Source organism: Tasmannia lanceolata, unplaced genomic scaffold, assembly GCF_043159265.1.
Source record: "Tasmannia lanceolata isolate RefF3 unplaced genomic scaffold, GAP_Taslan_0.1 ptg000008l, whole genome shotgun sequence".
Taxonomy (NCBI): domain Eukaryota; kingdom Viridiplantae; phylum Streptophyta; class Magnoliopsida; order Canellales; family Winteraceae; genus Tasmannia; species Tasmannia lanceolata.
This window is the reverse complement of record NW_027518685.1, coordinates 1709642-1721249: the sequence shown is the minus strand read 5'-3', so window position 1 is coordinate 1721249 and position 11608 is coordinate 1709642. Positions and strand designations below refer to the sequence as shown.

Genomic DNA, 11608 nt, shown 5'->3' with positions numbered 1-11608 from the left:
ATTCATTTTCCAGAACAAATACCATTCTGATGGAAATAGCTCTGTTGAGACCAACATGGTCTTGTCTCGACAATTTCGAAGTCCTCAAGGACCTAACTATAGCTTGCCGACCACTGTTCAGGTAAGGGAGAGGCAATCTCATTTTCTTACTATCAAACATTTCGACTAAAATCTCTGGCCTTTCGCTGCTTCCTTTTTTTCCTTTTAATAGTTTTTAAAGTTTGCTGAGGAGTCAATTTCAATGGGTCCGTTTGATTGTCTTACCCGGAATAATAGTCACGTGGCTAACGTAATTGTCAACAGGACCCATGCTTTCAGAAATTATCGAGAGGGACAAAAGATGTCTTGTCAATAAAAGCTGGACGAAAATGCCCCTTTTTTTAAGCAACACATTTACCTTTTTCACTTTTCCCTCTTCTCTCTTATTTCCCTCTTTTTTTTTTTTGCTTTTCTATTTTTATCTTCCTCATCGTTCAGCCACCATTGTCGTTGGGAAGTCGCGAATACTTGAAACTTGAGTTCATTTCCATCTATCTCTCTGTATCTAGGTTTTGTTTTTCATTTAGTTTAGGGTTTTGCATTTCTCCTTCTCCCTTTCAATGGCAGATGAGGAAGATGAATCGTAGGTTAGAAAAAAAAAAAAAAAACGGTGAATATGAACGAGTGAAAAAATAGGAAGTAAAAACTTGTTCATATGGAACTTGATAAGCCCATTCAGGAATTGACAACCCCATTTTTTTATACTAGATAACCCTAATCCTAGAGACTTGAAAACCTCCTTGCAGAACTCTAGTACCTTCGGCCAATTTTCAGGGACTTGATAAGCCCATTCGGAAATTGGTAACCCCATTTTGATACGAGATAACCCTAACCCCAACCCAGAGACTTGAAACCCCCATTCCAAAACTCCAGTACCCTCGGCTAATTTTTAGGGACTTGATAAGCCCATTCAAAAATTGGTAACCCTACTTTTGAGAGTTGCTAACCCCCTTCCAGAGAGTTGATAAACCCCCCCCTTCTACAAAAAACCCTGCCTATAGCAACTCTTCTAATGGTATTACAATTCTGCTCATGATAGAAATCACAAAAGAAAGGGATGTTGTATTCATGAAATGTGCTTCATGTAGTACATCCCAATTTGTGTATTACAAAAATTTAACTACATAAAAAAATGTATAGCCATCAATTCATGTATTACATCAAAATTTTCTTATACAACCACTTGTCTTCCAAAAAGTGAGTGAAGCCATCCATGCATTATCTCCAGAACACACCCTAAAATACAAACCTCTTTTACCCTAAACAAGATAAATCATAAACAGAGGAATGAAAAATAGTGCAAAACCCAAAAAAAAACAAAAGAAAACAAAAACCTAGATACAGAGAGATAGATGGTAAGATTTCAACTTTCAAGTTTTCAAGACTTGCCAGCAACAATGGTGGCTGAATGAGGAGGAAGATGACTAGTAGGGTAAAAAACCAAAAAGGTGAAAACGGAAAAGTAAAAGAAGAGAAGGAAAAAACAAGGTAAAAAGGTGTTGTAAATGCCAAAGGGCATTTTTGTCCAGCTTTTTCTAACAAGACCTCTTTTGTCCTTCGTTGATAATTTCAGAAAAGCATGGGTCCTGTTGACTATTAAGTCATTTTTGTGTCCCCCATTGGTAATTGTTCCTGAAGTTATCTACAAGTAGAATCCTCAAAGCGTTGTTTGGTTGTCATGTAAAAGACTAGTTGAAAGATGAAAAAGTTGATGATGGTGCATTTGGTAATATGAATCCCAAATAGGCAGCTCAGGTAAGTAGTCTCCTAGTAGTTTCACTGTTATTTGGCGACCAAATACCTGGTAGCCGAAGTGGCTCCCCAAAACCAAGAATAATTTTCTTCTTACTAATACCAAGAATAATACCTACTAAAAATACGAGCTTTTAGGCAACCAACAGAGCCGAGTGGAAAGGTTCAACTTCAAGGTACTGTCAAGAGCTCGCCCATTCACAAAAACTAAATGCAGATATATCACAATAAGAAACAGAGTTTGGTGGAGTAAATCAATGGTCTTCGGATATGAAAATTTGGGTTACTTTGGAGAATGCCGATCCATATGCATCTTGTATTTTGCAAATAACAACACTGATATTACAATTGAAACAGACAAAAAAGGAAAAGGAGAACAAAACAGCTAAATAGATATGATGTATCTGGACCAAAATAATACAATTGAAGTGTGAACCCTAACCAGACATAACTTGGATGCTCCACCATGCGTAAAGGATATTAAAGAACTCATTTGGTCAAAGATTCACAATGTACATTGTGAAGTTGGGAGCCGCTAGATTGCTACGCTTATAAACCTGCATATCCAAATTCTCCTACGCATTTTGTAACAGCCTCGTTAGCCTTCTGGGATTTTGCTCTTTCGTCTCTTTTTTTCTTTTCTCTGCATGCAGAAAACAGTGTAGAAAGGTTGGTTGTAATGTGGACAGCGATGAATATCAGAAGTGCATAGAGGAAAAAAATAAAATTAAATTAAGGCCCTGTTTATTTTGGATTTTGAGAACCGGTTGTGGGTTCAAAACTGATTATTTGACTCAAAATTGCATTTTTGAGTCCAATAATCAATTTTGGAGTCACAATAGGTTCTCAAAATCTAAAACAAACGACAACTAAGGTGTCCGTGCAAAGTAGGTCAAAAGGTTCTGAAATGATTCAATTTGACATTACGCTAGTGAGAGGTAAAATGCAACTTAAACCAGTTATAAGCATGAGGAAGCATATGGTTTTTGCACAGATATGAAATGATTACACAAAATTTTGAAGCAGTGGACCGAGATTCAACATGGATACAGTAATTTTGAAGTAGTTTGGGTGTTATAACTCAAATCCCTGAAGGAGGGTGGATTCAATAGGAGTGACTTAAAACTTAAAACCAAACTGTAATAAGTTTTACACTAGAAACACTTGCCAAAAGGATGAACCTTGCATTCCACTGTCAAATGAAGCAGGGTATTTTTACTGTGGAATTGACAAGGTTGCAGGCAGGAGTGCTTTATACGCTATCATATAGATATACATCAACAATATGCAATATTTATTTCAAGTTGACAAAACAAAGATATTTAAACATGATAGATGTATGGGAGGTAACTAATTTTGAAGGAAGTGTCTTTGTACCGGTCCACATACTCCTTTAGGAGTTCCTTAGCTTGAACCAACTTGGAGAGAAGGTTTCGGTATACATCTAGATCTCTATCCACACTTCGTTTGTCGATGTTTAAGGCTGCACAAAGCTGTTAGATAACAAATGATTAGTAAATGTCAAGCCATGAATCTGCAGAAACTACAGTTCTTCAGAGACTGGTTCGGTAACAAAATCATATGCCAAATGAATTGGATAAGATGAAATATCAGATTGAAGGGAAACAAGTACATCCGACAAATAAATAATATATGAATCAAATAAATAAAGCAGTCGTCAAAAGAGTTCGACTAGAGAAAAGTTTAGCAGGCTGAACAGAACTTAAAACTTCCTTTCATGTATGGGCAAGAATGTCAAAATGTTATACCGTCAAAAAAGAAATACGACAATGTGCATTCTTTTTGCTCCATAGTATTTGAAATCATTGAACTTAAGATAGGGAACACTGTATGCGTGCATTGTGGATCTAACCTTATCCGGTATCATGAGTAATTGAGGCCTCAAAACCCTAATTTCAAAATCTCATCAAGTTATCGTCGCAAACCCTAATTTACCTTACTGAAACACTATCTTTATGTTCCTCCCATTCAAAAAAACTCAACCCCTAAATCCCAAATCTCTGCCTTTGAAACCCTAAATCCATCACCTCCCTACCTTTGAAACCTAACATCATCACGTCCACCCTTGGTAAATCCAAAACCTTGGACTATCAGCTCCCTACCTTCAAAACCCTAACACCTCACCTCACTCCCACGTAAACCCTAAGATCCAAACACACCATGACCCACCTACCTTTGAAGCCATACACCCTCACTCCACTCCTTTGTAAACCCTAAAATCCATCTCTTCACCTTCGAAACCCTAAACCACCACATCCCTCTCTTTGTAAACCCAAACCCTAACCTTACTTCATCGTAAACCTTAAAATCCGGGATTATTTTGGAACTTCTTGATTCTGTCAACCACACTAATGGGGACTAGATAAATAATAAGAAATAGATCAAGCAAATCCATAAGGGCTGACTTCATGAGAGCGACTCTTCCTTCCAAAGAAGGGAGACTTTATTTCCAAGTTGAAAGCTTTCTTTCAACCCTCTCCACCACTGGGTCCCATGAGGACTTAGCAGAGTCCTGACAGAAAGTGAAAGCCCCAATAAGAACAAGGTAACTTTGAACAAACACGTCCAACGATATTGGCAAAAGAGGGCTATGTCCTCATCTTCCGCCCTCACTCCCATCACTACTGATTTGGAGAAGATGCCTTGGCCCTCACACCAACTCATAGTATCGGGCTTTAGACATTTAAGTCCCACAAAACACCAGTGTATCTTCGGTATAATAAAAAAACGATATCTTAATGTTGTTATTCCCCGTAACAAAACCCTCTATCAATCCTCCTATGCAAGCATTGGTCATCAATCTAATAAAGGCCTTAGCCGCAGCAGAGAAAAAGGAAAGAAGATGGAAGGTCTCCTTGCCTGAAGCCTCTCGATATGCGAGAAAAACATATGGTCATACCTTTCAGAAGAATGGAAACCCAAACCAAGGAAATATAAGCCTTCTCGGGATTCTGTTTACTTACCTACCGAAGACCTGCTGAAGAGTACCTCGAAGCATAAGCAAGGATGTGCCGTTTTAAAGCGGAGGTAAAGCAGTGTTTCGGTGCTGGCCACGAGAGCGGTACCTGCAACATCTTACCAAAGCCTATCCTACTAAGCAGTATGTTCTAAGAAATTTCAATCCACTATGTCGTATCCAAACTATAAAAAATTTCAAGTAGGAAACAACCCACTAGCTAAACAATTGTGGACATGCTGATTCATTTGATGATCCGTAGTTCAAATTTAAAAAAGGTTACATTCTTTTCCTTTAGCACTATTTGTTGTGGTTTTTTTTTTTTTTTTTTTTTTGAATAATACCTTTAGCACTATTTGTGACACTTCAGTGTGTTGAAAACTGTATGTCTCACAAAATTTGTCCTCTCTGAATTGAACTAATCACTCAAAACTTCGGAAAAGTTCGTAATGTGCATGATCCTCTTGCCAGTTGAAGTAGTTTTGCAAACTGCATCTAACTTCCACAAGCCATTCCGAGCAAAGGCCATCGATAGTGCAGGTGTTGAAGCCTCATGGCCCTGGAACCATGAAGCTCAATTTTGATGGGTCTAGCATCGGGAACCCAGGTCCAGCAAGAATTGAGGGAGTTCTAAGGGATGAGACAAGGGCAGTGCAATGGGCTTTTGTGGGCCCTATTGGAGTAACAGATTCTAGCGAGGTGGAAGTGCGTGCAGTGGACTAGGGTATTAAATTACTAGAGAAGGAGTGGCGCAGCCCAAGAACCAACAACCACAATTCAAGAACAAGAACACAAAAGACAAGAATTGTGTACAAAATAAAACTCACGAATGCTCCCCTTGCAACCCGTGAGGCCAACCTTTTATTCAACTGTTCTAACAAAATACTTGCTAAAAATAACCAAAATAAAAATAGTTAAGAATCTCTCACAATGAGAGAGAAGACAAACTAGAATAGCAACTATAGAAACTAATCTATAATAATATCTAAAGCCAAATTGGTATGCAGTGTGTAATTGCCATAGCAACATCAACAGCAACCTCAACTCAACGGTGCAATAAAGACATGCTTCATGAAAAGAATCTTTGCCATTTATCTTTCCCATTTTGAAGATTATTGTTTCCAAAAGACTGGCCTATTCTTAGCAACACCAACTTGAAATCTTGCAGGTTTCTCATCCTCAAGATTTTGGTATACATATCTGCAAAATCTTGGGCAAGATCCTGGACTACATCAAGGAGGCTATGGACAACGTGGTGGTGGAAGGGGATTCCCTTAATGTCATTCTCTGCTTTCCTCCACCGTGGAGGTTCACCAACTCCTTAGATGAGATTCAAGATCGGGTGGGAGATTCTAGGATTTCTTTTCAACACATCAGGCGGTCGGCTAATGATGATGCAGATAGATTAGCTAAGGGTGGAGGGTCTAAGAAGGGCTTGGAACTATCCCCTTGACTTCTTTTCATCTTTATTTTTCGCTTTCTCGGTCAAAGGAATAGGATTGTTGTTTTGTAGCCCCTTCGTGAGTTATGCTTCTTCTTTTTTTTGAACTCATCGGTCTATCTTTCTCTTTCTATTTAATGAAAATTTTCTGCCATTCTCAAAAAAAAGGGAAGTACCTTTTTCACTTGGAAAGAGTTTCCACTTAAGAATACAACTTCATAATTTCTGCCAACTATAAATTTTATGAAATATAAAACTTTCGAGCCAGTCATGCAACAGCTTGAGTACTAACCTAATATAGGAACTGAATTTAAGGTACAGTGAAAACCAGTACCTTCAATGTCTCATTACAATAAAAATGTCTTCAACACCAGAAAGGAATGGCTACAGTGTTATAGAAATTCATAAATAACACTAAATCCAAAACAATACCTTCTAATTAGTTTCAGTTAGTTATGGTAGGGATGGCACAGAAATTTGAGCTCATAGAGCAAATGTAATACAAAACATAATGAATATCTTCCTGTTATTGGGACAAAAGTGAGAACAAATACTTGCAGCACCAGACAACATTAACATAAAAAGCAGCAGCTCTCACAAAAGAAACAGTCCAACAAATGCAAAATAAACAAAGGGTCGCGTCTTAATGAAACATGAAATGGAAATTTCATAAAATATGACTGAATTCTTATAAAGACTAGAGGAACTCAGTCATGGCAAAAGGATTAACCTTTTGTAAGACAGTCGGCTCGGTTGCATTCGCTAGCTCAAGTAGACGAAATAGCCCGATTGCAAAGAAACGGCTGTAGCTGAAATTCCCTTTGCCCCCAGCTCGTTCAGAAATATCTTTTAAAATTTCCTCAACTTCTCCTTCTTTAGATGGAAACTCAACTAATGAAGTGGCATTCTGAACACGGGCCCAATCTTCCAACTTTTGTGCATCAATTCTGCAGTAAATACAATCAGGAAAGGTGGATGTAGATTCTTCTAGACAAAACTTCCTAACTTAACGTTGAAAGAATTGATAAAACAAAGCACATAAGGTTATTCCAGAATATACTGAAGTTATCAAAATGGCCTATGAACATATAGTTCATTTCTCAACAATACTATTAGAATTTCTAATCTTTTGAGACTAAGGTAAAGGGTAACCGACTAGGCAAGCCGATGATTTGATTCTAGGAGTTTTTAAACATTGGCAACACTTACATGGTTCAAAATGTATAACCATTCAAAAAAAAAAAAAAAAAAGAAGAAGAAGAAGAAGAAGAAGAAAAAACTAGGCAATGTATATGTTATAGCCATTATTTTTGTAGCAAGCTGGTATTAAACCCATGACCTCAACTTTGCAACCCCCACACTGTCACATCTAACATCCAACATAGAAGGCTCAACACCACATGGTTATAGGCTCAGGAAGAACAAGTAAAGGTGTAATAAGGCAGTTAGTGAATTTCCTAACGATTTGATTAAAAAATTGAGATCATTTTCTAGCCATTCAGAAATGACAAAAACAGTAAAACTGTATTGTTAAGGTGAAGAGTGAAGACCTGTATTGTTGAGGATCCTCCTTCAGTGCTTGGATGTAAGTTTTAAAAATTGCATCTCGATCCTCATTGCTCGGGTACCCATCCATAAGCTGATCATAGACAGTGACGAACCCAAGAGCGAATACAGCATCATACTGGTACGTCTTTTTGTACCTCATCAGATGTTGCTGGACTAGTAGTTCTTGCAATACTGTGTTGTATACGCTAGGAATGGGCCTTTTGTACACCTTGAGAAAATTCATCTTTGTTTCGGCTACCGTTGGCACATCTGTAAAGATTTACCAACCCATGAAGAGTTCTTCAATTATTTCAATAAATTTTTTTTTTTTGAGAAGTTCGATTATTATTATTTTGAGAAGTTCAATTATTTCAAAATTTGATCATAGGCAAAACTAACAGGACACCAAAAAATCGAAGAAAAAAGAAGAAAGCAAAATTAGGGTAGAAAATTAGTAAGAAAACAAAATACCTGATAGAGTAGCCATGCACTGAATAACAACGCGGGAGCTCGGATTCGAGGTTCGAACAGCGATCGAGTCGGAAAGGAATTTAATTCGCGGTCTAAAACCGTTGAAAGTGGGAGCGAAAGAGCGAGTAGCGGAGACAGATCTTTTCATTTCCGTTGTTTGCCCTAATGAGGGGAAAGACAAGGAAGAAATAGACGCCATTAAAGAGACGAATTTTCAGCAGAAGAGAGATCGAAACAGAGATCTGAAGAGGAGAAGAAAGATTTTAGGGTTTTTATTGCTTTCTCATCGTCGACGGGAAAACGAGCAAAATCGCATTTTTCGCAGAGGAGGAGGAGGTCAGAAAGAGAAGCTTATCCTGCATATGAAATTTAAGAAATGTTAGCAATCCACCGGTAGAAATTTGACACGTTTATGACAAATTAACGAGACGCAAGTGGTCTTCTTCCGCAGGGCAAAGTGATAGGTGATCGAGCCTCCAACAGATCTTACCCCTTAATCCCTTATTCCAAATTTCTAATGCAGATGACAAATTTGGGGTCCTAAAGGGGTCATATGTGTGAAATCAAGACCGTTGATCATGTAAACTATCATGGCTCAACATAAATGGTCTTGGTCCCATCTGAAAGAGAAAACTCATGTGTAAGATAAATCGATAAAAACAGGGAAATGACATGTTCACCCCTTTTTCTTCCTTGGGCCACCAGCTTGTAGTGTAAATGGGATAATCCTAGGCCCTTGATCCATCAAGCCTATTTATGTTTCATCAAGAAAAGCTAAACTACTAATGTTGATTTGTGTAGTTGTTTATCTTATGCATGAGATATCCATTCGGGATTGAATCAAGATCAAGGCTTTGTTTTTCAACTCGGAGGTCCAAGGTTCAATCCCAGGTTAACAACCTAAAAAAAGATCATATGGGTCACCAACGGTCTTGATTTAATAGAGCATCATGAGGAGACCAACATGGCTTTGGTCCCATGTTGGTCATGAAAATGGCTTTCTCTGTATTCATTCTTATCAACTTTTTATTCGGCTGAGAACGACTAGTGCGGACAGTCATGGTTGGGATCTACAGGCACCACACGGGAAAATGTATGTGCAGCTGAGATTGTTGATCTAATAGAGCATCAGGAGGAGACCGAGACCGAGACCGCCATGGTATTGGTCCCATGATGAATGAACATCTCATGCATAAGATATAAAAGACTACACAAATCAAAAGGTTTAACTTTTTTGGGCAGAATGTTAAACAAGGGGTGATGGATCAAGAGCCATAATCATCCGAATAAGGTGTTCTCATCTATGCTAAAAAAACCGTCTGTTAACCCATTGATGCGGGTGGGCCCAGATCCGGCCTAATTAACGCTGCTCAGTATCGGATGAAAAGGACACGTCTCAGCGAATCATCGAACCTGACATGAATTGCCGCTGGTTTTCTTTGTAGAATCCGTTGGCGAATATCGAATACAACCGGCATTTTCCCTCTTTAGTATCTATAAATTCTTCTTCTCTCACCACTCCAAAAAAAGAAAAAACAAGAAACACTAGTGCTACGTAACGCCTCTGATATTTTCTTTTATTTTCTGTTTCTAATTTTTTTTCGCATCTTCCAAATTCAAGAGGTGAGATTGAGATACGTGATCACGGATTTGTTGTAGGCCAGCATGAGGATCAAAGACCAAGCACCCAAAAACGAGACTAACATCCAATCTTTCAAAGAAGCCGTTACTTCTTACAATTCTAAACAGGTTAAGCGGTTCTTAGGTGCTGTTGATTCCTCCTCCTCCTCCTCCTTGAAGGCCGTGAATGGCGATGAGAAACGAAAACAAGCAGAGGAATCGCTTCGGACTGTCATGTATTTGAGTTGTTGGGGGCCTAATTGAGTCAAAGCATAATATTCAAATATGGGGTTAATCCAATCTGTTTACTAAGTATCTTTTGTACATAAATTACACATGTTGTAATGGAATGGACTCCAAAATTGCAAGGTCATCTCAATTATATCTACCATGTACATCATAAATCGATTTTTGTACAGGATTTTACACCCCTCTTGTTTCTATGGCATAATCTTACTCTTTATATCAGATTGATTCTTCTTAGAAGCAGGATTCAAAGCTGCCAAAAAAATTCTACAGAATATTTCAGAAGTCATAGTAGCTTCTACGGTTTGGTTTGGTTTGGCTTAAAAATAATAAATAACGGCAACAATTCATAATTGAACCTGAGAAAAATGGTGGAAATATTTTACAGGACAAATTTCTTACTGGTCCTCGTGTAAATTTGTTAGTTTGCCTTTGGGAGTTTATTAACAATCTCTATCTCAAGTCCTTTGCAGACACTCAAGATGTCGTCTGAGCAGCATAATCCATTTCATCAACATGGGTCCTATTTTTGTGTGGGTTGATCTAACCCATTCATCTGGTGGTCTCGAACCAGTACGTGTTGCACAGGCACTCAATGCCACGTCATATTGTTAACCTTTATGTGAGAACAAACCATGACATTACCCCAAACTTTTGTGAATTATGAATCTATACTATATTATGGACAAGATATTGTTCCAAATAAGTCTAATCTGTAAACAATCTTTGCGATTAGGATGTATTACTTAAATAGTTAATTTTTTTAGAAATTAATTTCTAAAACAGGCCTCAATTTATTTTGAAAAATTACATATGTATCCTCCACTAGTTGGGTTTTTCGCCGAAGAAAACCCGGTAAAATTTACGAAGCAAATATATGTGCGGATTAAATAATCAAACAACCAAGAGAGCAATCACACAAGAGAACACAAAAGATTTATGTGGAAAACCCTCCAATGAAGAGGAAAAAACCACGGGGCGAATCCGACGAAATATCCACTAATCAAAATAAGTAATACGTCTTTCTCTCAAGTTTTCACCCGAAACTTGAGCCAATACAAGAAATAATAGAGTCAAAAGGGTTATCTAGTTGTGAACAACAAAGCCCACTTTTTCACCAAAAAATACCCACTTCGATCTTCAAGTCGAAGAAACTCAAATCCTCACAAAGTGTGCATGCAACAAGAGGATCCAACGGCGTGTGAAAATCTCCAGGAAGAACACCTCAAGAAAGGCTCTAGGTTTTGATCCCAAGCTAAAACCCTAACCACACAAAGACAATCCCTGTTTCTTCTTCTACTTCTCTCTCTCTCCCCCTTTTTTTTTTCTCGCTACTGACGATTTTTCACTCGTCAAAATAAAGAAACCCACGAGTGGGATTCCTTCTCCACCGTAACACACCCACTAAATTCTCTCTCCCATTTACCTTTTTCAATTAGGAGGCTTTGTTTCCTATTCTACTAGAATATTAATAAGTGAGTGTGGGGCCTACATGGGCTGGACCCTCAACACCA

General features: G+C 38.1%; 1 protein-coding gene across 1 annotated transcript; it reads right to left on the bottom strand.

Moving 5' to 3' along the window:
• Positions 1-2031: 2031 nt before the first annotated feature.
• LOC143883881 (protein THYLAKOID FORMATION1, chloroplastic-like) lies at positions 2032-8671 on the bottom strand. Its single transcript, XM_077387198.1, has 5 exons — positions 8229-8671; positions 7760-8027; positions 6940-7156; positions 3169-3284; positions 2032-2434 (listed from the first exon to the last, which is right to left on the bottom strand). Exons 1-5 carry the CDS (start codon positions 8425-8427, stop codon positions 2341-2343), a joined length of 894 nt encoding a protein of 297 aa, XP_077243313.1. The 5' UTR covers positions 8428-8671; the 3' UTR covers positions 2032-2340.
• Positions 8672-11608: the final 2937 nt, after the last annotated feature.

Excerpts from the sequence above, each read along its gene's own strand:
- LOC143883881 (XM_077387198.1), bottom strand. The coding sequence starts at position 8,427 with ATGGCGTCTATTTCTTCCTTGTCTTTCCCCTCATTAGGGCAAACAACG. Across the intron at positions 8,028-8,228 it reads GTGCATGGCTACTCTATCAG|ATGTGCCAACGGTAGCCGAA; the intron begins GTATTTTGTTTT and ends AAATCTTTACAG. Across the intron at positions 2,435-3,168 it reads CTAAAGGAGTATGTGGACCG|AGAAAAGAAAAAAAGAGACG; the intron begins GTACAAAGACAC and ends TTCTGCATGCAG.